This window comes from Urocitellus parryii, chromosome 9, assembly GCF_045843805.1.
Source record: "Urocitellus parryii isolate mUroPar1 chromosome 9, mUroPar1.hap1, whole genome shotgun sequence".
Classification (NCBI taxonomy): Eukaryota; Metazoa; Chordata; class Mammalia; order Rodentia; family Sciuridae; genus Urocitellus; species Urocitellus parryii.
Genome location: NC_135539.1, coordinates 5,549,038 through 5,576,348, shown reverse-complemented (window position 1 = coordinate 5,576,348; position 27,311 = coordinate 5,549,038). Strand labels below are relative to the sequence as shown.

The window sequence follows — 27,311 nt, the reverse complement described above, 5'->3', positions numbered from 1 at the left end:
ATATATATATATCACCTGCCTGGTGTCATGGGCACCTTGGTGACAATCAGTATTTGCTTGCTTTATACACAGAAAGCAGAACCTATCTAGTGTCACACAGCAAACTAGGAGTAGACTCGAGAGGAGGGCCCCTGACACTGAGTCTAGGAAAGGTCTCTCCTCGTCCAGGTCGGGAGGAGGCGGGAAAGGGCCAGGCCAGGCCAATGACCCCCGTCAGCGAAAAGGAGGCGTGTTCCCCGTTGGCCCCGCCCTGACCAATAGGGAGAGGCCCCGCCCCGCCCCTTAAAGCGCGACCCGCCCCCTCGATTCGACTCCGGAGCCTGGGCTGGAGGACGCGGACGCCGCTGCTTCTAGGTCCAGGGAGCGCGGACCTAGGACCCCCTCGGGCCCGGCCGGCCGCGAAGGATTGAGGCCGCGGCCCGGCCCGGCCGGCTCCCTCGGGTGCCGCCGCCTCCGGTGAGTGTCTGCGGAGCTGGGGGTCGCGGGGCGCCGGGCTGGCTGCGCACATTCGCCGTGCACGCGCGCAGACCACGGCCGCACACACACGCACTTTTTTCGCAGGACGGTGGCTTCCAGCCCCGTATTGTCACCTGGGCGGCCCCAGGCGCGCGCGGCGGGTGGGTTCCCTGTGCCCCTCCCCTGGCCGTCCCAGGGCTCCAGGAGCCCCACGGCTGGCCAGGGTGCATGAGTGTGTATGGTTCACCGGCCGGCGAGGCTGCTAGCAGACAAAATAAACACCCCCTCCCTCGCTTCCTCCTCCCACGGCTGGGCCCTCCGGCATGACCAGTTTTATGAATCAAACCCCTTTCAGGGGATGGCCCAGCCTTATTCTTTGGTTACATTTCATTCCTGGGGTCTGACGGTTCGGTGCCCCAGTGCATGCAGGTTGACTGGGGTCCTCAGGGCCTTGTCACTTACACCAGAACTGGGGGCCACAGACATGCAGCCCTCAAGAAGTATGGGGGCGGCTGAAGATAACTATTGACCCATCCCCCCCAGGTGGGGGATGGACTTCGGCTGGCCAGGGCCTTTGTGCTCCAGGTATCAGGGTGCCCCATCTGCCTCTGCCAGGAAAGGGGCTTTGCTTGTGCTGTGAACCCAGTGGCCTAGAGCCAGCCTAGTCTTTTGTGTCCCCAGGGCTGGCAACACTGAGGATTGAGGACTGCCGAGGTCTCCTGTGGTCACTGGCAGTCCAGCTGACTGGTGCCAGCCACTGCCTCGCGGCCCCTTGTTAACTATTACACCAGGGTTGCTGACAGCATCTCCTGCTTGGGTGCAGGGGTGGGGTCTGCACCCTGAAAGAGGCTCTCAGAGTCCAGGTGTCCCCCTGCTTGCTTTCTACACCAAGGGCAGGTGAAGCTCCAGAGAGGCACCAGAATCTAGAGCCCCTTCCCAGGCCAGGAGCCCCTAGGGCTGGGGAATGGACCAATCTCCAAGGTCCATTCCTGCTAGGCTGTTGGGTGCACAGAGGGTAGCTAGGCTGGCACTCTCCGGCAACTGTTAAGAGTTGGCCCAGTGGGCAAGTGAAGTCCAGTAGGGGTGCAGCTTTTGGTAAAGCCCAGCAGAGCTGGGATAGGCTGATGGGGGGATGGGAAAGCAGTCCCCTGAGTTTACTGTCTTCTCCCAGGGGAATCGGCCCCTGGAGCTTCTGTAAACACAGTGTCAGAGGCAGGAAGAGGGCTCTGGTAATGAGCAGCCCAGCTGGATCTCCTCCAGACCATTATCTAGCCTCTCCCAGTTCAGGGAGGAAGGACCCAGTAGCACACATGCCAGCCTGGAGGCCTGGGCACTGCCTGTCCCCTGTCACCCTCAACCTCAAGGAGGTGAGGGACAGCCACATTGGGACAGCCATCTGAGACCTGTGGGTCAGAAGGGGATGACTTGGGGGCTGGTGTCCCCGGACATTCATCCAGATAACATCACTTGCTCCAGACTCTGGAAATGGGGGAAGAGGAATTCAGCACAAGGAGCCCCCCAGACCTGCCTCAGACCTGTGCTCTCCTCTGAAGGCCCCTCTGGCAGGCAGCCCTGGGGCCAGGGCAATGCCCAGATAGGAGATGGACCCACAATTCCAACAGCTTCTGTTACTAACCCCCCTACATCCCTGGGGGAACTGGGACAAGACCCAGGTAAAGCAAGTTAAGTCCCTGTGGGGTTAAGTTAACCCCACCCCTAGGCTGCACAGTCCTGGACAGGAAAGTGGGTCGCACTGGGCCTGGGAGACCACAGAGGCACTCCTGACCACGGACAAGCCCATGGGAAGGGGCTTAGTGCCTACCCCCAGATCCCCCTCAGAGCCCCTCCCTGAGCTGGGGAGCCCAAGCTCTGTGTTGCCAAAACCAGCTCCCCTCACTGCTGTGGAATTTGCGTGAGTTCTTGGAGAAGGGGGAGGGTGTGTGTGTGTGTGTGTGTGTGTGTGTGTGTGCGCGCGCGCGCGCGTGTGTGTGTGTGTGTGTGTGTGTAGGAGCTCGGCCCAGTGGGTGTGTATCTGGCGTGGGTGTGTGCCTGTGCGCGTGACTGCAGCAGTGCTGTGTTCAGGGCGGGCAGAGGTGCTTCAGGGAGTCGTGTGTACTGGGGAGGGTGAGCCGGGGGCTTAGCCTCCTTCCTTTTATCGGTTTCCACATTCCAGAGGCAGCCGGGTTGCTTTCCCCAAGCCCTCAGCGGCTGTCCAGGCCCACAGGCCTCCCCCGCTTTTCCTCATTCCAGCCTCCCTGGGTGTGAGGAGGCTGGGGGAGGCTCCCTCAGGCCACCTCGGTTTTGGGGGGGTGGGGTAAGGCAAGGGGCCAATTCTTCTCCAAGACTGGGGACAACCCCCCCCACGGGGCTCCTCCTGGGGAATGCAATAAGGCTCAGACATTCCTGGAGGCTGCCTGAGAGATTTCATTAAGGAGGAGGAGGAGGGAGCTGGCTTGCACTGAGAAGGGGCCAAGGCCCCTGCTAGCCCTGGGCCCCCAGTCACTGAGCAACAGTGACAGCCATGTGGAGCAGGGTTATGGCTTGGTGACTGTGGCCCACCTGCCCATTGGCAGTCCCCAGATCCCAGGAAGGGCTGCTTGTGCCAATGTGGCCAAGAACCCCAGGACACAGCAAGAATGAGAAAGGCAAGACCCCTTCTGATTCCAGGCACCTTAGGCTGGCAACCTCCATTGGTGACTAAAGTGTTCTTCTAGCAAGTTCAGGGTTAATTGCTGGGTTAGAGCCTTACTCCATGGGTGCATGGCCCTGGGTGGGGACAGGGTGGTGAGAAGGCTCAGCGTCTGGGCCAAGCAGCATCATATCTGCCACGTGCCAACAGTGGCATCTGGGCTGGCCCATTTCTAGTTGGGCCACAGCCACCACATAGCTCCAGGGGCCACAGGTGTCCTTGCCTAACAGGTGGCACCTCTCCTGACTGAAGTGGCACGTCCTGCCACCCTGAGGGCTCACTTGAGCCAGGGACTAGTCTTAGTCACTGGTCTCCCTGCCCTGGGCTGACAGGTCTGGCAGCTGCCAGGTCACCCATGCTGCCACTAAAGGCACCCACTTGGGGCTAGGCCAGCCTCCTGGGTACAGAGGAGGAGGGGGGGGAGGGCCCAGCTGCCAGCCAGTCCACACCTGTGAGGGAATCCAGAACCTCCTCCCTGCATAGGCAGACATGCTGATGTCCCTGGCTGTCCCCTTTGCAAACCTATGACTGTGCAGAGGATTCGCCTCAGCTGTGTTTCTAAAATACAGCTCTGCCAGGGCCTCACCTCCAGAAGTTCTTACTTAATGTTTTTTTTTTTTTTATTGGATGGGCCCAGGGTATCAGAATTTTTTAAAAGCTTCCTAAAAGTTGGGGTGGAAAAGCCCCAAGGGTTACAGGTGGAGATGGGAGTACAGAGAGGTCGGGGAGCTGGAGTGAGGTCACAGAGCAGACTGAATAAACAGAGCCAGCTTGGGAGTCCCTGGCAGAGGGGTCGCATTCTGAGGAACAGCTTCTGAGGAAACCAAGCCCCTCTGCCCTTTGTGTGAGGACCCACATCAGAGACCCCTGACCTCTCTGCCCTGCTTTGTGGGCCAAGGGCTGCTGTGTCCCAGAGAAGGGGAGATGGGGTGGACCCAACTTAGGCCTGGGGCTGTAAGCCTTCTTGGACACAGACACGTCAGCGAAACCGGAGCCAGCCGTTTTGGCGGCCGCCAGAATAGTCCCGCCTGCCTGGGGAGGAGGGGCGGGGGTGGCAGACTCCTGGGGCTGGGCTGCTGCCAGGCCTGGCCTGCAGTGCGGAGCCCAGGCCCAGGCGGGCCAGCACCAGGAGCCAAGAGCCCAGAGCCATGGGGTCAGATTAGATGCACCCATCCCCCACACCTTCTCTGAAGCATCTGGCACAAGAGGAGGTGGAGTGTGAGCTCTGTCATCTGTCAGTCTGTCCAAATGTCCTCTGCCCAGTTGGGTACATGGCCTTCCCCAGGAGCAGTGTACACCAGCTTCAGGGCTGATGTGGTCACCCAAATGCCTAGACTCTACCCCACCCATGTGCCCGTCCCTGCATGTAAGTGGTTGCCCACAAGTGTGTCGCACACGTTCTGGGTCCCTCAGGGTGCTGAGATGACTAGTGCCTTTAGTCTTTCTTACTCATAGAGCCCCTCCCAGAGGTCATAGCAGCAGGGGGCTGGCCAAAGGACAGCTCACCCCCATTCCCATTTCTAAAACTAAGGACACTCCGCCACACTTCCCACCATCCTGACAGTGGAGGCAGCCTTGCTGTGGAGGCCTTGAACCTGGGTCCAGGGACCTCCTGTTGGCATAAAGATACACAGTGGGCTCCTGCAGGAAACTTGCCCCCTAGTGGGGTGGGCAGGACTCCATGCGTACAGGTAACACCCTTGACAACTAATGTTCACCGACCACCTGATAAGTGCTGAGGACAAAGAAAAGTGGTGGAACCTTGACACCCGGTCATGGTGTCATGAAGCCGGGGCCCTCACTGTAGCCCTCCCTTCCTCACAGCACCCTAGAGCTCAGGGTTGTTCCAGAACCCTCCCCCACCCTTAGCAGAGGGAAAGGTTTCCCTACCCTGCCTCAGCTTGGCAGATCAGATTTCAAAGCGCAGGCCAGGGCTGTAATCACTGGATAGCACAGGGCGGCAGAGACCCCAGGAGATGCCTCCATCCCCACCCGCAAGTGGACAAACATCAGGCATGCATCTGAATCTCTGTTTACAAACAAACAACAGCTTTGGGCAAAGTGGCACAAAACGGTAATCCCAGCAACTCAAACCTGTAATCTCAGCATTTAATCTCAAGCAGGATGACTGCAAGTTTGAGCACACTGAGAGACCCAGTCTCAAAAAATAAAAAGGACTGGTAAAGCACCCCTAGATTAATCCCCAGTACAACAAAACAAACAGAGCAATGCTCCAGAGGGTAAAGGAGACAGAGATGCTTATGCTGGCTCTGCAAGGGAGTGACTGAAACTCACAGTCATGAAAGGACTTGGGGATCTACTTCACCAGAATTTGGGCCTGAACTCTGTCTCATGCTGCTCTGCACCTGTCCCCTCCACAGTCAGCCTTTGCCCTCTCCAGGTTCCTTCCCCATCTGCTCTTGGTGCCAGGAACCCCATGGTGGAGCTCCCTGGCCATGAGACCACAGCTTGGAAAATTTGGAGTTTTCCAAGGCCCCAGTGCAAACTCCTGTTTCCCCTTGCCTGGTAGAGCAGGGACTCTGGCAAAGGAACTCAGCCCTGCATGTTTGGGGAACAGGAAGCAGTTAACTACTGCTTGCTGGGTCTCCTTGGTCCCTCCTGTTCTGAGCTTACTATCTCTCCACCAATTGAAATGCACCTTCTTGTCACCTGTCAAGCCAGGTGGCCATCTTGTAGCCAGATCCAATGACTGCTGATTAAAAGCCCAACAGATTAGGAAGCCCAGAGCCCACAGCAGTTCCCCCTCCTCCCTGCAGAGTAGGGGGTTCCTCCCTGGCCATGCTCCAAGCCCCTGAAAGCCAGTCTGGACACTCAGTGCTAAGTGCTCCACATGCACCTATCCTCTGCAGCCCTGAGATGTCCGAGGTAGGTACATGAAAAATGTGGGTACAAGAGTCTAGCTGCTGTCTGTGGCCTCACAGCTTGGACACCTCAGCATAGAGCTGCCTGCCAGGAGTGAGAAATCTTAACCATGACCTTATAGGAGGCCCACAGGGAGCTGAAGCAGCAATGTGGCCAGGCTGGCCACGTGTAGGGTCCCCTCCCACCTGACCCCAGCCTGGCCCCTCTGGGAGGGTTGATTCTGGGGGCGGCACCTCACCCCCCACATGTATGCACAGTTGGGGGGCCACTCATGGCCCACATCTGGAGGTTAGGCCCCACCCATCATCCTGAGTCAGCGAGGGTGGAGCAGGTCTCAAGAGGGGGACAGGGCTGGGGGTGCGGCACACAGGGCCTTAGGTCACACCATGGGGGCACTCAAGGGGGTTGGGGAAGGCTTTCACAGCTGGGCTCTGAAGGGCCTTCATCATTGCTAACTAGTGAGGGGCTCCCAGCTAGAAGCTCCTTGGGGAGATGACTTCCCTAGCAAAGGGACACTGCAGATGAGCAGGGCCTACAGGACCACCAACTCGGTGATAAGGGCTTCCTCTTCACCTAGAGCTGGCCTAAGACCCTAAGGACCTGACTCATCTAGCCTTTTCCTTCTTACAGTCCAGGGGCCATGTGCCTGGATGGCGGGGAGCTCGTGGATGGGCTCCTCCCCACAGCCTGGGGCAGGCAGGCTGGGTGGGGGGGTCCTGTTACCTGCTTTGGCCACATGAGAGAAGGAGAGGCCCAGCTCCAGCACAAAAGGCTCTTGTGTGAGTGAGCATCAGGCAGGTGCTGACCCTGGCAGGACTGCCTCTGGGGGAGAGGCTGGCACTCCAGATGAGACTCAGAAGTCTCAGAGGCACCCATGGTATGAGGTCCATGCCTGGATATGGCCCCAGGCTGTTCTGGGAGCCTACATTATGGGGGAAGGGGGCAAGCTGTGGACCATCTTGTCTCAGCTATTCCAGTTAGGAGCAAGAGTCAAGACACGGCATCCTTCATCTAGAGGGTGTGGACTGGGCTGGGATGTAGCTCAGTGGCAAAGTGTTTGCTTTGCATTTACAAAGTCCTGGGTTCAACCCCAAGTTCCAAAAAAAGATTAAAAAAAAATAAATAAAAGAACACCATTGGGGCTGAGTGTAGCTCAGTGGTGGAGCGTTTGCCTAGCATGTGTGGGGCCCTGGGTCCGATCCTCACCACCACATACAAATAAATAGAAAAGTATTGTGTACAACTACAACTAAAAAAAAAAAAAAAAAGATAGAAGGTGTGGACCCTGTCCCAGGGGCAGACCCTTAAGGCCTTGGGCTACAGCTCAGACCTCCTGGCACCTCTGAGGGCCCCCTTTCCTCTTGTCCCTTTGGGAGTGGTAAGAGCAGCTTCCCCTGAAGTGGCTGCACACTGCCACTGCTGAGGGGTGCTCCTGCCCACTATTCTCAGTGTCATGCCCAGAGCAGACCTGGAGGACCATGAGAGGAGTGAACCTGGGGCTTCAGTGCAGCCTGGCATTGCCTCTGTGACCACCTCACACCAGTGCCCCCCCCTCGACCTCAGCGGCCCTTTACCTCTAGTTCTGTCCTGGTCTGGAAATGGGTCTGAAGAGGCAGGCTCCCTGCTTCCCCATTTCCCTGGGACAAGCAGACACCTGCCAAGGACTGCAGCCAGCCTGCCCCTCCTCCAGGAGCTTTCCCCCTAGCCACATCCTGGCAGCCCACAGCCCCTGTCCTGGGCAGGTCTGACTGCACAAATGGAAAAACACCAATCCCATAGTTTCCATGTGAAGTCTTCCTGCTGCGGTCTTGGAGGAGGGAGGGATGAAGAACGTGGCCCAGGGGCCAGCAGCCTGGGGCAGCCAGCTTCTCTGCTTACGCGCCTGGGCTGTCTGCCTGCCTGCCCAGTCTCTCCCAGATGCTGCTGGGAAGGGCTGCCACTCCATGACACACAATTCTCTCTCCCTCCCTGATTCTTCCCTTTTTCTACCACAGGTAGGAAGAGGTAGGAGATCTGGGTTCAGGAGGAGGAAGAGTACATGGTCACTGGGTACTCAGTGGCCCTCAGTCCCTGTGCTCATCTGCACACATCAGCTTACCGAGTGCTCACAACAGCCAACATAACTGTAAGGTCAGATAGGCACAGTGGAACACACCTATACCCCAGCGACTGTCTCAAAAATAAAAACTAAAAAGAGATGGGGATGTTGCTTGGTGGTAAAGTGCCCCTGGGTTCACGCCCTAGTGCAAAAAAAAGATAAGGTCACATGGTATGGGACTGATGGGGATGGGCCAGGAACCGGGCCGGGGGACCTGACTCATAATCACTGGGCTCTGTTGCATTTGGGGGCGTGGAGTGATGAAATCCCTTCTGGCCCTTCCTGGCGTAGCTGACCTCTCAGCCCTGACTCATGGCTTCTTTGCTCCTAGGGACAGAAGATGCGCTCCAGGAGTCCTCTGCCACAGCCCCTGCTGCTGCTTCTACTGCTGGTCCCAGGGCCCAGCGTGCAGGGGTGCCCATCTGGCTGTCAGTGCAACCAGCCACAGACAGTCTTCTGCACTGCCCGCCAGGGGACCACAGTGCCCCGAGACGTGCCACCTGACACAGCAGGCCTGTACATCTTTGAGAACGGCATCACCACACTTGATGCAAGCAGCTTTGCCAGCTTGCCAGGCCTGCAGCTCCTGGACTTGTCACAGAACCAAATCACCAGCCTGCCTGGTGGCATCTTTCAACCACTCACCAACCTCAGCAATCTGGATTTGACCTCCAACAAACTGCGTGAGATCACCAACGAGACCTTCCGTGGTCTGCGGCGCCTTGAGCGCCTCTACCTGGGCAAGAACCGCATCCGCCACATCCAGCCGGGCGCCTTCGATGCGCTAGATCGCCTCCTGGAGCTCAAGCTGCAGGACAACGAGCTGCGGGCACTGCCCCCACTGCACCTGCCCCGCCTGCTTCTGCTTGACCTCAGCCACAACCACCTCCCGGCCCTGGAGCCCGGGATCCTGGATACTGCCAACGTGGAGGCACTGCGGCTGGCTGGCTTGGGGCTGCAGCAACTGGACGAGGGGCTCTTTGGCCACCTACGCAACTTGCATGACCTGGATGTGTCTGACAACCAGCTAGAACACGTTCCTCCTGTGATCCGGGTCCTGCGGGGCCTGACACGACTGCGGCTGGCTGGCAACACCCGCATTGCCCAGCTGCGGCCTGAGGACCTGACTGGCCTGGCCGCCCTGCAGGAGCTGGACCTGAGCAACCTGAGCCTGCAGGCCCTGCCAAGTGACCTTGCAGGCCTCTTCCCCCGACTGCGGCTCCTGGCAGCTGCCCGCAATCCCTTCAACTGCGTGTGCCCCTTGAGCTGGTTCGGCCCCTGGGTACGTGACAGCCACATCACACTGGCCAGCCCTGAAGAGACACGCTGCCATTTTCCACCAAAGAATGCTGGCCGACTGCTCCTGGAGCTCGACTATGCCGACTTTGGCTGCCCAGCCACCACCACCACTGCCACAGCCCCTACCACAAGACCAGTAGTGGGGGAGCCCACACACTTACCTTCCAGCTTGGCTCCTACCTGGCTGAGCCTGACTGAGCCAGCCACCAAGGCCCCCAGCCCACCATCCACTGCCCTGCCAACCAAAGGGCCTGCTTCCCGGGCCCAGGACTGCCCTGCCTCTACCTGCCTCAACGGGGGCACCTGCCAGCTAGGACCAAGGCAGCACCTGGAGTGCCTGTGCCCTGTGGGCTTCACGGGCTTGTACTGTGAGAGCCGAATGGGGCAGGGGCCGCAGTCCAGCCCCACACCGGACACACCAGGGCCTCCCCAACCCCTGCCCCTTGGCATTGAGCCAGTGAGCCCCACCTCCCTGCGTGTGGGACTGCAGCGCTACCTGCAGGGCAGTGCGCTGCAGCTCAGGAGCCTCCGCCTCACCTACCGCAACCTGTCAGGCCCTGACAAGCGACTGGTGACTCTGCGACTTCCTGCCTCACTCACAGAGTACACGGTCACCCAGCTGCGACCCAACGCCACCTACGCCATCTGCGTCACACCCTTGGGGGCTGGGCGGGTACCTGAAGGCAGAGAGGCCTGTGGGGAGGCCCGCACACCCCCGGCTGTCCGCTCCAACCATGCCCCAGTCACCCAGGCCCGAGAGGGCAACCTGCCACTTCTTATTGCACCTGCCTTGGCTGCCGTGCTCCTGGCTGTGCTGGCTGCTGCAGGGGCAGCCTACTGTGTGCGGAGGGGACGGGCAGCAGCCGTGGCTCAGGGCAAGGGCCAGGTGGGACCAGGGGCAGGGCCCCTGGAGCTAGAAGGTGTCAAGGCCCCTTTGGAGCCAGGCCCCAAGGCAACTGAGGGTGCTGGGGAGGCCCTGCCAGGTGGGCCTGAGTGCGAGGTGCTGCTCATGGGCTACCCAGGGCCCAGCCTCCAAGGTGCCCTCCCTGCAAAACCCTATATCTAAGCCTCAGGGAGAGCCATGGGCTGAGTTCTCAGCCAGCACCCTCTGCTGCCACACAAGAAAGTTCTCAGTGCATATCCCGGGGACACGTGCTGGGTAGGGCTATGTGACCACTCCTAGTCCCTGCCCCTCTCTGCCTTGATCTCTTCTGTGAGTTGCTGTGGCCCAGGTAATGAGCTTTGACAGCCCCCTCGCCTGAGTGCTTATAAGGTTGGCATCCGCCCCACCTATTCAATGTGCAATCCTGGGGCCCGGCAGGCTCTGCCGTGTGCTGGTAATGCGGCTGGGGCCCTGCTGGGCTCACCCAACCCAAGGAGACTGGGGGCCAGTGAAGGAAGCCCTCAGAAAGAACATGGGTGGGGATGGGCCCTGTGGCCCCAGCCTCGGCCCCAGAAGCACAGGAACACAGGAAACTGGAAAGGAAGGTGCTCTGGGAACATGTGGACTTGCTTCTGTTGTTTCATTTTCTTAAAGTGTATTTATAAGCAATCCTTTCCCATTTATGCTGGGAAAATGTTTTTCAAACTCAGAGACAAGGACTTTGGTTTTTATAAGACAAACGATGATATGAAGGCCTTTTGTAAAAAATAAAAGACAAAATGAAGTAAGTGCTTCTCAGGCTTGGCCTGGGATATACAGTTTGGGTTCAGGGTGGATGGGAAGGCTAGCCTCTGTGGGAGGCTGCAGACATCTCCCCACAGGGCATCAGGTCTGGGCTTCAAGGGCTGCCACAGAGGGTCTTGCCAGAAGGGCAGCCCGGCCAGGAGTGAAGTGAGACCCAGGCAGGGGTAGGGCCACCTGTCTTTGGGAAAGGGAACCAGTTGGAGCAGCCTCATCCTAGCCAGATCCAGTTTTCTGCCAGCAGGAACTATAGTGCCTGATCTGAGAGATGCTTGTGGTAGATATGGGGCCCAGAGAGACCCAGGGGAGGTCATCCCCTGCTCAGGGGCAGGTCTCATGGGCAGTTCACCATCTGACCTCCAGGGAGGGGGTGCCTTAAGCTGTCTTATTCCAGGTCTCATGGCTGTCTGGTCTTGAGACCAGGTGGTATGTGTGGCCCCAGTTCCTCCCCACAGTCCCACAGGCTCTTCTGGGAAGTCCTGTTCTGCCCTCCGATCCAGCTGTGAAGAGGGTTTTGGTACCAGTAGAGGGAGGGTGGATAGCCAAGGCCAGAATCCTGATGGGTGCAGAGGGAGGGGGCCAGCCAGAGCTGTTAGGAGCAGGTCAGAGACAGGGCCGAAAGGGCTGTCTGGCTTACAGATGGCACTAGGCTTGGTGGCTCCATGGGGGCCCTTTGCCCCCTGCACTGGGGATGTACTCAGCTACTCTAGAACCCCCAAAACTGCAGGTTGAGATGGGGGCAGAGCCAGGGATGTGTAGGAGAGCTGTAGCCCGGACTGGGTTTGGGACAGTGACGGATGTACACCATCTCTTCCTATTACCCTCAGAGGGTGAGGGGAAGTGGGTCCCAAGCCACCCTGAGTGAGGTCTGTACCTTTCCTGGGCCCTGCCACCCCAGCCAGTCCCACGGGCCAGGTTTGCCTTGTCCCCAAGGCAGCTTGGGGACAGTGACGGATGTACACCATCTCTTCCTGTTACCCTCAGAGGGTGAGGGGCAGTGGGTCCCAGGGCAGTGAGGAGCCCAGCAAAAGCTGGAGCAAGCCTCCCAGAGGCCCCACACCAGTGTCCACCCACAGGTCACAGCCCTGGTCCCTAGCCTCACCCCAGCAGTAAGAAGGAAGCACAGCCAGGCCCAGAGGCTTGGGGTGTTGATGTCAACATAGAGTCGGGCCTGGCCACGCGAGGCTCTGGATTCAATTAGTGGCTGCTGAGGGCTCTGGCACGCAGAGGAGGAGGCAGGCGGTGTAAGTCATGTGGCAGAGGAGGTGGCTGTGGGCCTGGGTGGGGCCCTTCCTCCTAAGGCAGCAGTGGCGGTAGCAGCAGCCCAGGTGGATTTCCTGTAGGCCTGGGCTCCATTAGGAAGCAGCCATGGCGAGGCGGCCGCCCTCAGCAGCCCCATCAGAGGCACCTTTGTGGGCCTGTGGGCCGCTGCTGAGTACGGCAGCTGCTAAGGAAATGTTTCCACCGCAAAGCAAACCTGGCCCGTGGGACTGGCTGGGTGGGGTGGCAGGGCCCAGGAAAGGTACAGACCTCACCCAGGGTGGCTTAAGCCAGGGACCAGGGGCAGCCATGGGGACATGCCGGCCCCTTATTCTGGGTCCTTCCTGCCACAAGTGTAGTTTCATTTGGGCTGCATGGGCTCTGCTTCTGTCCCTGGCACCTCAGGCAGATGAAGCAGCAGCTTGCTCACGGCCAAACAGGATGAGCCCACCGCCTGCTCCCTGGCCCAGCTGGGGCTGCCAGCCACAGGGGAAGACCCGGTGGCCATGACCCCTGCTGCTATAGGGGATAGAGCATAGGTTCCTCCAGCACCCTCACACTCATACCCCCTCCCATTTCACACCCAAAAGCATGTCTCCTGGACCAGGGAAAAGCTGCTTCTTGAACACTGAGCTCTGCTGGTCCCTCTCATATCCCCCATCTCCACCCGGCACAAAGCATGGGGCCTGCCTTACACACAAAAAGTGCCAGGTACCTGCCCCTCCCACCAGCCTTTCCCAAGGCCCGAGGTTGGCCTGCTTCCCAGTACACCCAACTATTCCCACTGTGGCATGCTCCAGTGAAGACGCTCCACAAATGGCAGGAAGGACAGAGATGGGAACCACAATAGAGCCCCTCCCGCCCCAGGGGAGGAGGAAGTGAGGTGAATGCCTGACCCCTGGCTCCTATAACTCTTAAGCACACACTGTTCTGCCCAAACCAAGATGGAAAATCTGTAAAACAGAAGAAACTGAGGGCAGCTGAGTGCACACCGCTGCCAGCCTCCCTGCAGCTGTGCCCACAGCAGACGCCCTGTGCACTTTCCATCTCCAGTCAGCGGGGGGCTCTGGCTTCCAGGGTGCATGGGAGCAGGGGACCCACTGCCTCTCAGTTTAGAGGCTGGCATTCATCCCTGGCATCCAATAGCTTGAGAGTGCCAGCTCTTTTGCTAAGGGTTCTGGCAGGGCCAGGGCTGGGGACGGAGGGGCAAGACACTGGCCTGGACACCCATCTGGGAGTGATTTGAGAAGCTCCAGTCCTTGCTGGTCCTTCCAGGCTATTCTTAACTGCTGTAATTACAGGGTCAGCCTTGGCCAGTGGCACCGTGGGGTCTGAGCATCGTTAACTTCCAGGGGCCATGCTGGGGCTGGGTGGGAGTTGCTCTGCGGGGGATGGAGGACCTATCACTGAGGGCAGGGTCTGGAAGGCAGGAAGCAGTGGGCGGGTGAGCACTTGATTGCTGATGCTGGGTCCCTTCACACCCACAACACCTCTGCTGGGGGCCTGCAGGGAAGGGGCCAACTGGTCTGGGAAAGTCTGGAGGACAAGATGCCAGGGCAGCACCAAGACAACCTCAGGGCTGGGGTGGGTACGTGGAACAGATGATGGGTGTAGGACCCCGTGGCCCAGCTGTTCCAGTTCCTTCAGGGCAGGCTGGGCTCTGCTGACTTCCTTCCTGAACCCCTTGTTCCCCAGGCCTAGAGCAGCAGGAGGCTGAAGAAAGTCCTGAGTCTCACTCAGCCTTGCCTTCCTCACCTGTAAAACTGGCCAAGCCAACAGCGTCCCAGTCTCCCTCTCCCTAGGTGTGAGAGGATGGGATGGAAGGTCTCTGTCTTCCTGACCAAGTCCCCCTCTTTAGGAAGCACTCTCAGCTAGGGAACACTCGCCCAAGGGCTCTTCTAGAAGATTCAAGGGAGACACATTGCCCTTGCTGCTCCTGGTCTCTGTCCCTCCGTGATTCAGTTTTTTTAATATAAGAAGGTTCTTTCCTAACTCTAGCAGTCCACAATCCCCTTGCCTGGAAGAGCACAAGCCAGCCCCTCCATGAGTCACAGCTGGAGCTTTGGGACAGGGACCAAGTCCTTGCCCCTTCCCCCCATATCCTTGCTTGGCTAAGTGTGAACCTTCCCAAGCCTCGGTTTCCTCATCTATAATGTGGGTGGTCGTGCAGACTAAATGACTGCTCCCTTGTAAATGCTCATTGCAGGCCTCCTGATGGGCTGGCTCTGTGCCACTGTGGACCAATGCCATCTCTGCACAAAGCTGCCGGCCTGGTTGGGTACCCCACCAGGGTTTCCACAAACCTTCCTCCATATACTTCTGGTGGGGATGGAAGGAAAGGTGTATTTGGACTTCCCCCATGCTTCCTGGGCACCAGCCCCACTTGGGGACGGACAGGGACAGCCGTGTGGCAAGTGCTGACTGAATGTCATAAACCTCAGTAGAATCCAAGTCCACTCCTATCTGCCACTGGCCCCTCTAAATCTGCTCATCTCTCCCAACATCTCTACTTGTCCATCCCATAACCATCTTCCTGTAGGTCTCCCAGGGTCCTCAGTCCCACAAGTATCCTCAACAAAATCAAGTGCATCTTCCAGGTCATAATCCCCTCCCCAAATGTCAAAATACACCTGTGAGCCCTAGGCCATACCCCATGACCCAGCACCCAGTCTGCCACCAGGGTCCACCAGGGCAGGTCAGGCTCACTGGCTAACTGGAGGTTACCTCAGTGCCCTTGCTGTTGAAACCTGGGGCTCCTGGAGAGCAGTCTTTTACATAGACCTTGCAGCCCAGGTCAGGTACCTGCAGCCAGGTAACAGGTGACCAGCCTGACTAACTGCCAAGCTGGATTAAGGACCCTCACCAATGACTAATGCACCAGACCTGAACTCAGCACTCATCTGGTCCTCTGGTCCCAGCCCTCCCAACTTGTTGCAGCTCCTACCCAGGTGAGGTGTCCAGGGTGAGGGAGGCCAGGGCACTGGAGAAGAAACGAGTGTCCCACAGCTTCACTTCTTGCTCACGCATCTGTGGGGAGGGCCAGAGAGAGGCTCAGAGGGTCCTGGCCTGCCTACCTCAGGGCCTCCTGAAACCCAATGCCTGAGGGTATGCCTGGTACAAGGCAGAGCAGGGGGAAGACATGCCAGGAAAAAGAGTCTGGGTTTCCATGTCCTGCTCCTTTAACAACCCCTAGGTGACAAAGGACAGGGGCGGTTCCCTCCATGGACTCTGGTCCCTGTGGGGCCACCAAAGCTCCCAGGGTCAGGCTTAGCTATTGCAAATGGAATTCACCAGTTTTCCACAGCCCTTAGTCCCCTGGGGCTCTGAGACCCAGCTGCAGAGGCAGGCCGTATATGGACAGGCCTGGAACTGGACATCAGCTCCCTACCTCCCACCAGCCTTATCCCACCTTCCTAGGTCAGGAGTCTAAAGGACTAGACACGCCCTAGTCCTTTAGACTAGGACTTACGTGACAGTGCCCTGCTCGTGCTGGAGAAGTCCCTACCTGGTTGAGTCCCGTGGACACGAGGTGCTCTTGCGTACCCGTCCATGCCAGCCGGCTGTCCCTGCTGTTCTCGTGGGCCTTTGTGCTCTACAGGATGCAAAACCAGAGCTGAGCCATCAGGGCCCCTTGGGGGCCAGAGGAGATGCACACAGCTCTCTCCTAGTACTGGCCCCTGGAGCCCTAGACAAGGGGTAGAGGTGTGGAGTGGGCCTCAACTAGTTCTGCTACCCATCCATCTGAGCACCCACAGAGGGACAGATCGGTCTTTACCTTGGAATTTCCTATGGCTGACCTAAGCCAAAAGAGACCTCATACACACAGGACAAAGCCCACTTCCAACCCCACCAGGACAGCTGTGTCAATAGGCCCTGGTGGATGCTCACCTCCTGGGAGGGCTGGACTAAAAGCAGGTGCCTAAAAGAGGCTGAGACCCCATCCCTTGCCCTGCCCATATCCCTGAGCCATATGACCCTGGGGACCCCACACCCTCTCAAAATCTCATTTTTCTCTTGTAAACAGGGCTCATGGTACCCACGCTGCCCTCAGCAAAGCACTGTGCAAATCGCAGGATTAGCAGGATTACCACTGCCTCTGGGAGCTGCCAGCGGGCCAGAGGGCAGGCCTAGGGCCAAGTTCTGGGGAAGTCCAAGAGAGGGCAGTGCAGTGCCCCTCGTGGCCTCCCACAGTGCTAGAGCTGCCAGCAGGAAGGCTCAAGGCCCCCAGGAAGGAGAGAGAAGTTCACATCCCGGGCAGGCAGCCTTGTCCCTCTGGGCCCTGGTGGGGGGGAGGCTGAGGGGGCCAGAGGAAATGCAAACAGCTCTCTCCCAGTCACCCTGGCCCCTGGAGCCTGAGACAAGGACCCTGTTACCAAAAATAGCTCACCCCAACCATGGCCAGCCTCCTCCAAGCTTCCCACGATCTCCTTGGGAATGAATGAGGGAGGGAAGCAGCCAGCGAGGAGCTGGCCCAGGGCCCCCTCCTCAGCCTACAGAGGCGACCCCAGCGTGGGAGACCTGGAAACACTCCCCCACCCGTTGTTCCAGGGGCTTTTCTCACTGCTCCCTTCCCACCCAGCCACAGCAGCACAGGAAGTCAGGGCTGGAGCCTGAGAACCAGGGCCCCACGCCCCTCTCCCTGACCTAAGGGGGGTTCAGATCAGGAAGAGGGTCAGGCCCCTGACACCCAGAATAGGTGAGAAGTGTCATTTGGGCTCCTGTCTTCTCATCAGTGTACAAACATCCCTGTGTAAGAAGCAAACCGGATGGTTCCAACTGGTCTGCACATTATTCATTCATTCAACAAACACATGAGGCCTCCCTCAGGCCAAGGACCAAGCTGGAAGCCAGCAGTGGGGATGGGCAGTCCTCAGAGGACCAAGAATGTGAGTGAAATCAAGCTGCTCCTTCATTTGTTCTTTCATAATACAATTATCCAAGCCACACAATGTGCCAGGAGCTGGAGACACAGTGAACAGAATGGACAAGGTCCCCAAGCCCACGGACTATCTACACTGGGAGGCAGACCAGACCAAATGGATATAACTATGCCTTCAACATCACTGTAAGCGCCACAGAGCAGCCAAATGGAGGTGAGGGAACAACCTGAGACAGACTGCCTGAATGAAACCCCAGACCTGCCCAAGGGCCCTATCCCAGAATGAGTCACAAAGTCAGTGCCTCAGTTTCCCTGTCTGTAAAAACTACCGTGGCAGGACCTCCTTTGGAGGACTGCCAAAAGGAACATTAACACAGGAGAATCTGCCGCATATCAAACGAGGTGGGGTACCAGGGATTGAACAGAGGGCCTCATGCATGCTAGGCAAGTGGCCCACCACAAAGCTACATCCCTGGCCATTATTTTATTTTGAGACAGGGTTATGGAGGCTGGCCTCAATCTTGTGATCCTGCTGCCTCAGCCTCCTGAGTAGATGGGCTTACAAGAATGCACCACCACACCCAGCCTCAAATGCTCTATTTTTAAAGATGATAACAGTGTACAATCAGAGTGTAACTGAAGTCATTATAAAGTAACATTTGAGCAAAGAGGTGTGAGGTAGACAGCAGAACTAACACCTACACAGCAGGAGATGGAAGCAGAGAGGCTGGTGCAGGCAACAGGTGGGTGGGTGAGGCAGGGCCAGGCTATCACCAAGCATTTCTCATTCAGAGGCACAGCTGAGGCGAAATGCACCTTGGCCTACATCTTCTACCTTCTGTTCACAGGTGCAGAAACCAGGACCTAGAGAAAGCAAGCCCTCTCCCCAGTCACCTAGCAATGCAGCTGGAGGCTACCTGAGCCTCCAGTCCTGTGAGCTGGTCTCATGATCTCACTCCGCATGAGGACATGAGACCGGGGGTGAAGAGACTTGCCATGCAGCAGAGAGAGGGCTAGGGGAGCCCAAGACAACCACTGCCCCAGAAGCCCTCTGGCTTCCAGCAAGCATCCTGGATCAGCTCACCCTGGGGAGGGCACCAGGCCTCCAGTCACACAGCACTAAGGTTTGCAAAAGTACTCGGAAAGCCACTCCCCATTATGGTGAACCTAGCTGTTGGCCCAGGGGCCACAGGAAGCCACATGGGTTGGGAAGGTCAGCAGCCACATCTAACCCCAGATCACTGGAGTGATTTCCAATCTCAAAAATAGAAAGTTCTTTGCTGACCTCAGAGAGACTCACAAAAGAGAAGCCCTGCCTCTGAGCCCTCAGCATCTCAATCTCCTGGGCCCCCGGGAAGGCTGCAGCTGGGCCCCAGGCATCCTATTACCCTGGCGCAAGAGGCCAGGCTGGAGGTTCCCTCCTAGAAGCAAAGAGGCTGCAGGTCCTCCTGGGGGTGGCCTTTGTCCCCACAGGCAATAGGGTATCTGCTCATGGAGAAGCTTTAAGAGGGCTTCACTGCCCCTCAGTCTCTGGACCAAAGTCCCTGCTACCTGGCCTCAGGAAGAGGAGAGGAGGAGGTGCAGCCAGGCAGGCAGCACCAGCCCATCCATTGAGTGTGGGTGTATGTGTGCATACCCAGCATTCCACTGCAATGCAACCAAAGCCCCTCTGGATTACCATGACAACGGTGTGGGGCAGGGCTGCTCATCAGGAAGCCCTGGGCTCCTTCCCAGGGCAAGGAGACTTTTTCCAGTGGTAGGACCCTCACCTGAGCCAGGCTCAGTGCTGGGTTCCAGATGCTCAGCCCCCCTGGCTTTGTCACATGGGGTGGTCAGGAGGCACATACTCCCCCACAAAGAGAGGTCAGATGGCTTATCCTGGGCCCCTTTCTGTCCCTAAGGAGGATCTTGAGGCCTCACTGCTCCCCAAGCATCTCCCAGCCTCAGTGTGCTGCTTCCCAGAGTCAGTCAAGACTTCAGGGCTTCACCAACCCCCATCCAGGGCTTTGGTTCAATGAAGGAGCAGCAGAAGGGGCCTGGGGGCTCAGATAGAACAGGCCTGGCTCTTCTACTTGTGGCCCTGAAGCAGTGAAAGAAACATCCTGACCCCTGGTGTCCTGGCTTGGACTTCAGAAAGATCCAAAGAGCCAACTTTCTAGGGGGGCCATCAGGGTGGAAGTCCTACAGTGGTCATAAACATAATCGAAAAACGAAGGAGGAAGCCAGGCACAGTGGTATACACCTGTAGTCCCAGGATGAGGCAAAAAGATGCTTGAGCTTAGGCATTCAAGGCCACCCTGGACAGCAAAAGGAGACCACATCTCAAAAAGATATAGAGCAGACTGTGTTGGTATACACCTATAATCCCACCTACTTAAGAGGCTAAGGCAAGAGGATCACAAATTGGAAATCAGCCTGAACAACTTAGCAAGACCCTATCTCAAAATAAAAAATAAAAAAGGCTGGGGAAAAGTCCAGTGGTAGAGAACTTGCCAAGCAAGATGAAAGCCATGGGTTCAATCCTTGGCACTGAAAAATACAAAACAAAATACATGCATACAGAATAAAGAAAATGTGGTATACATACACAATGGAATATTACTCTGTCATAATGATGAATGAAATCATTGCATTTGCTGGACTGGAGACTACCATGAGAAATAAGCCAATCTCAAAAAGCCAAGGCCAAATGTTTTCTCTGATATACAGATGCTAACTCACAATAAGGGGGCAATAGGGAAAAATACAAGTACTTTGGATTAAACAAAGGAGAATGAAGGGAAGGGAGGGAGAATGGAAATAGGAAAGACAGTAGAATGAATCAGAATTACTATCCATGCACATGTATGATTACATGACCAATGTAATTATACATCACGTACAACCAGAAGAATGTTACACTCCCTACGTGGATGTCAAAATACATTCTATCATGTGTAACTAATAAGAACAAATTTAAAAATACATGTATACATACATGAAAATAAAAAGTAAAAACAAAACAGGGATGTAAATAGGAAGGAGGCACCCAAAGGTTTCTGCTTTAAGCTCAGGTGGCCCAAAGCAGGGTCCAGACAGTGAAGGGAGGACTCGTCCCTGCACAGCACAGCCTTCAGGCTCCGAGGATAGTGAGGGGAAGAAATGGGATGAAGGAGGATGCTATCCTCCAGGAGCCCCAGCCATGCCCCCTCAGCGAAGGTGCTCCTAGAAGGACTTCCCCCAAGCTGGCCCCTTGGCTCACGCCCACCCCTGCCGCCAGCAGTGGTTTTCTTAATAGAAGCCAGGTGTGGGCCAGATGCCCTGGGCGGAAGTGGGGGGCAGGGCCAGGCGGAGGACGGCATTCCAGGCCCACTGCCCCCGCAAGGCACCAGCAGGGCCAGGCGCCAGGCACAGTCTCTGCAGTCAGGGAGCCGCCCTCGCTCCTCCCAGATCTCCTGGCTGCAGCCCCTTCAGAGGCTCCTCCAGGCACAGACCTTCACCCACTAGGAATCAGACTCCCTTGGCCAGCAGCCACTCCAGCTCCACCTCAGCCCCCACTCAGCCCTGCTGGAGGAAGGGTGGGGACTGGAAGGAGGTAGCGTGGAGGGGAGAGAAGGGAGAAACACTCAGGGTTGGCCCAGAGGCTGGGCATGGCATGCCCAGCGGGTACGAGTGCAGGCACTCCAGGCCGAGCATCTGAGGCCCTGGGCAGAGGGCCACCGGGGAAAGGGGGGATTCAGTTTATCCTCCAAGTAGAGCCTGGACCCCTTTCTGGGTAAAGGCTTAGAGGTGAGTTAAGGAAAACTACCAGGTGAGGCCTATTGTCCACACCCACACTTCTCTGAGACACAAATGTCCTCTTGGGTGGAGGAGGCCAGGTAGCCCCTCCAGGATGCACAGGCGGGATGTAACCAAACTACTTTTCATCTCAATTCACCAGTCAGATAGGGCTTCCTTTCTGTCTTCAGCCAGAATGGAACTGACTGTACCATCTTGGCCCCCCAAAACTCAAATTTCAGGCTACCAGGTTTGAGCTGATGGTCTACTCTTGGCCCTAGGTGGGCATTAAGCCCTTGAAATGGGGACAGGGTGTGGATGGGTGTGTACCTTTGCTAGGGAGCGTTTCCCCAGAGCTGGCAGTAGGACCCTACACTTCATCTCCCTGAGGGAGAAGACTTCAGTTTCTGGAAATTCCCACCTACTTAAGAGGCTAAGGCAGGAGGATCATAAATTGGAAATCAGAAATTTAAATCCAATGAAATTAGGTTATTTGCAGGAAAATGGATGGAACTTAAGAACATTATGTTAAGTAAAATAAACTAAATGCAAAAAGTCAAGGGTCAAGGGTCATATGTTTTCTCTTATGTGCAGAAGGTAGAAAGAAAAAAGGAAAAGAAAGGTGGGGGATCTCATGAAAACTGAAGGAGGACTACTAGAGAATAGGGACAGGGGAGGAGGGGGAAGAAAGGGAAATAATGGGAACGATATTGGCCAAATTTTATATATATATTTGTGTGTGTGCGTGTGTGTGTGTATATATATATATATACACACACACACACGCACACACAGACATATATATTAAATATATATATACATATATATTTTTTTAATGGATAGCACGTCTTTATTTTATTTGCTTATTTTTTTGTGGTGCTGAGGACTGAACCCAGTGCCTCACACATGCAAGGCAAGTGCTCTACTACTGAGCTATAGATCCAGCCCCAAATTATATTCTTATAGTATATGCATGTGTGAATATGTAATAATAAGTCCCATCATTATGTATAATTATAATGCACCATACAAAATTATGGGGCGGGAAGTAAATCCACTCATCTCACTTCCTGCTTAAACACTCTAAGGGCTTTCCAAAGCCCAGGGGACAGGCTCTTCACATGGCCTGCCTCCCCTCTGGGTCCCTCAGCAGACTTCTGGGACAAGTTCATCCTACCTCAGGCCATCTGTGCATATCACCCTGGTGAAATGAAACTTAGGCTGAAGCTCCAATGTCAGCTGCTCAGAGAAGCATTAATCCATTCCCAAAGAGAAGCCCCCAGTACTACCTAGGGCAGGGCCACTGTATCTGGCTCACTGGCTGCTGCCTCTAGGTCTGTTGGATAAATTAATGACTCCCCAATGACTCTGTGTCTGCTGCATGAACCCAGGTCCCAGCCTCCTTATGTGGAATGCAAATGGCCACATGTGCCCCCATGCAATACACACTTGCAGAAATATGTGCAACCAAAACATGCAGAAACCCTCAGTCCTGTAGGTCTGATAGGCCCTCCCTACCCCAGGAGTCTCTGTGAGGCCTGAGGAGCACAGAGGGTGGGAGACTTTGGGGATACTCTCTGCTGGTCTCTTCTGACCATGCCAGGGAAGGAGAGTGTGTGTCTGTGTGTGTGGGGGGGTGAGGGTCACAAAGGAAAGAAGGAAACTGGAATCTCAAATTACCTTCCTGAAGCCACAGGATACCTCCTCCGCCTGCCTGTGGGCAGCCAGGCTGCTCCCACCCTGTGATCAAAGCCAGGCCCTCCCAGGACCCAGAACTGGCTTTCCAGGAAGAGCTCTACTGGCAGCAGCCACTGCCCATGGGTCTCTGCACCAGGAACCCGCCCGCCCTCCTCCACCTGCTGCAACCTCTGGGTCCTCATCCTGCATGGAGGTGTCCACCCACCCCACCACCCCTACAACTCACCTGAGAGGCCTCAGGCTTTGCTCTGGGGTCGAAGATCCTTAGCTGCTTGTCCTGCAAAAGCAAAGAAGAGGAAACAGAAAATATACAATTAGAGTCAGCCCGTTTCTTCACTCCAGATTCTGATTGGCCCCTGCCTCTGTACCCGGGGCTGGCATTACATGCCCCAACCCAGTTCCTCCTTTGGCATGGACGGGTCCTGCTTCATGCCCACTTCCCCCAGAAGACCACATTTGGTGGGGGCAAACGCTCACCTTCCTGAGCACCTACTATGAACCAGGCATGTCACAGGCATGCCCTCTCCTGTCTCCCCAATGACTTTATGGAGTGGTGCCATCAATAGGACCCTTGAAAAGGAGAATGCAGACCCAGAACCAGCAGGAGGCTGCTGCAGGCATGTCCAGCCCTGCGCAAGGCGTCCTGGCTCCTCGGACGATGGCATTTCTGAACTTCCAATCAGAAAATGGAGCTAACACCTTCTAACAGTCCACCCAGCTTAGTTACTGACCCACACTACCTGAGAGCAGAGATGAACAAAAAAAGAAGAAAGAACTCTACTGAAATAAAACTCCCAGACCTCGTTTAAGTCATTTTTGTGGAATAATCTGTGTATCTGTACGTGTACCCAAGTGTATACACATAGACAACTGGGGCAGAGGGCTGAGGATACTGTTCAGTGGTAGGGTGCTTGTCTAGCATGCACGAGACCCCTCAACTTCTAGAACCACAAAAAGAAAAGAAAAAAAGAACTGTGCAGAGAAAGGGCAGACTCTGTGTCCACTATTTATAGGCTTGGCCATAACTGTCCATAATAAATTGTTAAGTGCAAAAAGGAAGTTGCAGAATAACATGGTACACTGTGATTCTACTGTGGTCAAAAATAAACAAAAATCTCTATTTGTGTGACCACGTTCCCATATGTTTGGGATAGTCTCTGGGCAAGGATGAAGGTCCTGACCAACATAGGCAAGGGTGTCAATGCTGGATACCAGGGGTGGGGCAGTGGGGGCTCATCAGCAGGTCATTTTTATGTCTGAGTGCAGCTCTACTTCTGTTTCAGAGATTCCTATTTTCATATTATAAAAAATAAACAACTGTAATTTAAAATTAAAAACATTACCACTTGCATCAGAATCAAAAAGTTGAAATGTTCACTTATAAATCTAACAAAATATGTATTGACAAAATATGGGAAAAACTACAAAACGCTGATGGAAAAAACTGCAGAAGGCTGGGCACAGTGGCATACACCTATAATCCCAGCAACTCAGAAGGCTGTGGCAGAAGGATTTCAAGATCAAGGCCAGCCTGGGCAGTATAGCAAGATCTATCTCAAAATCTGAAAAAATAAATAAATAACAGGACTGGGGATGCAGCTCAGTGGAAGGTGCTCCTGGATTCCATCTCTACTATGAGAGAGAGAGAGAGAAAGGAAGGAAAGGGTTGGGTTGTGGCTCAGTGGTAGAGCTCTTGCCCAGCATGTGTGAGGCACTGGGTTCAATTCTCAGCACCACATATGAGCAAATAAATAAATACAGGTCCTTCAATAACTAATAAAACATATTTTTTTAAAGTGCGTTTAAGGAAAAAAAAAAAAAAAAAAGTGCGTTTAAGGGGCTGGGGATGTGGCTCAAGCGGTAGCACACTCGCCTGGCATGCGTGCGGCCTGGGTTCAATCCTCAGCACCACATAGAAACAAAGATTTTGTGTCCGCCGAAAACTAAAATAAATAAATAAATATTTTAAAAATTCTCAAAAAAAAATAAAGATATTGTGTCCACCTAAAACTAAAAAATAAATATTAAAAAAAAAGTGCGTTTTAAAAAAAAGAACGAAGATCAAAGAAATGTATGGATATGAAGACTTAGTATCATAGAGAGATCTGTTCTTTCCACCTTTGATCTACAGAGTCCACACAACAATCCTAATCAAAGTTCCAGAAGTTGCTGTGTAAATATTGACAAACTAATTCTATATTCTCACGAAGAAGCTAAAGACCCAGAATAATCAACACAATAATAAAGGAGAACAAACCCAATTTTACTAAAAAGAGAAACAAATTGATGGAGCAGACAAGGGAGCCTGGAAAAGATCCCCCCAAATACAGTCTACTGATCTTTGACAAAAACCAATCAAGGGCTGGGGTTGTTGGCTCAGTGGTAGAGTGCTCGTCTAGCATATGTGAGGCACTGGGTTCAAGGCCCAGCACTGCATATAAATAAATAAATTAAATAAAGGTCCATCAACAAACAAAAGAACCCAGTCAACACCATGGAGAAAGGGTAGTCTTTTCAACAAGTGGTGCTGGAACAACTCAGGAAAAAGGAAAAAAGAATCTCTACACAGACCTTACCTTTTTCACAAAAGTTTAACTCAAAATGGACTACAGAACTAAGCACAGAACATGCAACCATAAAACCTTTGTTACATAACACAGAAGAAAAATCTAGGTGGCCTTGGATACAGCAATGACTTTTTAGGTCTAACACCAGAGGTATGATCATGGGAGAAAAATCTCACAAATTGGACTTCATTAAAATTGAAAATTTCTGGGCTGGGCTGTCGCTCAGTGTAGTGATTGCCTGGCAAGTGCAAAACCCTGGGTTTGATCACCAACACTGGAGAAAAAATACTGAAAATTTGTTTTTCTGCTTTGTGACATTGTCAAGAGAATGAAAGATCAAAACTCAAAGCCACAGACTCAAGAAAATATTTGCAAAATACCTGTTTCAGATAATTTATACCTAGGGCTAGGGTTGTGGCTCAGTGGTAGAGCACTTGCCTCGCATGTGTGAGGCACTAATTCTCAGCACCACATATAAATAAATCAATAAGGGCTGGGGTTGTGGCTCAGCGGTAGAGTGCTCGCCTCACACATGCGAGATCCTGGGTTCGATCCTCAGTACCACATAAAAACAAACAAACAAACAAACAAGTGAAATAAAGGTGTTGTGTCCAACTACAACTAAAAAATAAATATTTTTAAAAAATTAATCAATAAACAAAGTAAAGGTCCTTTGACAATTAAAAAAAATAATTTATGCCTATAACATCAGGAGAACATTAAAGGTTCAACCATGAATTGGGTGGGAGCAAATTCTGGTACCCCAGTGACTCAGAGGCCAAGGTGGGAGCATGGCAAATTGGAGATCAGCTTGGGCAACTTAGAGGGACTGCCTCAAAATAAAATTAAAGAGGCTGAGATCCTTGCTGGGCACAGAAGCACTGCCTATAATTCTAACAACTTGGGAGGCTGACACAGGAGGATCACAAATTGAGACTAGCCTCAGCAATTTAGGAAAGACCCTGTTTCTTTTTTCTTGTTTTAAAAATATTTCTTTATTTAAAATATTTTTTAATATTTATTTTTTAGGGCTGGGGATGTGGCTCAAGCGGTAGTACGCTCCCCTGGCATGCGTGCGGCCCGGGTTCGATCCTCAGCACCACATACAGGCAAAGATGTTGTGTCTGCCGAAAACTAAAAAAATAAATATTAAATAAAAAATTCTCTCTCTCTCTCTCAAAAAATAAACTTTAAAAAAATATTTAAAAAAATTTATTTTTTAGTTGTGGTTGGATATAATACCTTTAGTTTATTTATTTATTTTTATGTAGTGTGGAGGATCAAACCCAGAGCCTTGCACATGCTAGGCAAGCGCCCTACCATTGAGCTACAGCCCCAGCCCTATTTAAAATATTTTTAAAACAGTATAATATTAGTTATAGATGGACACATTGCCTATTTTATTTATTTATTTTTATGTGGTGCTAAGCATCAAACCCAGTGCCTCATGTGTATTAAGCAAGTGCTCTACCACTGAGCTACAACCCTAGCCCATTTCAACATAAAAGTAATTTTGAGCCACACCTGTAATCCTAGCGGCTCAGGAGGCTGAGGCAGGAGCTTTGTAAGTTGGAGTTCAGCATCAGCATATTAGTGAGGCCCTAAGCAATTCACTGAAACCCCATCACAAAATAAAAAGTAATAAGGGCTGGGAAGGTGGCTCAGTGATTGAACACACTTGGGTTCAATTTCTGGTACCAAAAAAAGTAATTTTAAAACGGACTAGGGGCAGGCACAGTGGCACAGTCTGTAATCTTAGCAATTTAGGAGGCTGAGGCAGGAGGTTTGTGAGTTCAAGGACAGCCTGGGCAGCTTAGTGAGACCCTGTCTCAAAATTTTAGATAAGTGGGCTGGGGAAATAGCTCATTGGTAAAGTGCTTTACCTAATATACAAGGCCTTGGGTTCAATCCCTTGTACTAGGGGAGGAAAAAAAAAGAAGGGGAAAACCAAGTGAATACCTGCTGTGAGCAGCCCCCATTGAGTGCAGGGGACAGAAAGATGAGCAAACAGCCCAGCCATCACTAAACTTGAAACCAAGGGC

General features: G+C 54.2%; 2 protein-coding genes across 3 annotated transcripts in view; one reads left to right on the top strand and one right to left on the bottom strand.

Moving 5' to 3' along the window:
- Positions 1–27,311, bottom strand: part of Coro7 (coronin 7) — a 55,970-nt gene that overhangs the window by 12,749 nt on the left and 15,910 nt on the right. For both annotated transcript variants that reach the window (XM_026385277.2, XM_026385278.2), the window contains exons 7-9: positions 22,929–22,979; positions 15,875–15,961; positions 15,314–15,396 (exon numbers count right to left, since the gene is read on the bottom strand). In XM_026385277.2, the coding sequence (XP_026241062.2) occupies positions 15,314–15,396; positions 15,875–15,961; positions 22,929–22,979 (221 nt within the window). The remainder of the gene's footprint in view (positions 1–15,313; positions 15,397–15,874; positions 15,962–22,928; positions 22,980–27,311) is intronic.
- On the top strand, positions 332–11,157 carry Vasn (vasorin). Its single transcript, XM_026385279.2, has 2 exons — positions 332–456; positions 8,458–11,157. The coding sequence occupies exon 2, from the start codon at positions 8,467–8,469 to the stop codon at positions 10,489–10,491; it is 2,025 nt and encodes a 674-aa protein (XP_026241064.1). The 5' UTR covers positions 332–456; positions 8,458–8,466; the 3' UTR covers positions 10,492–11,157.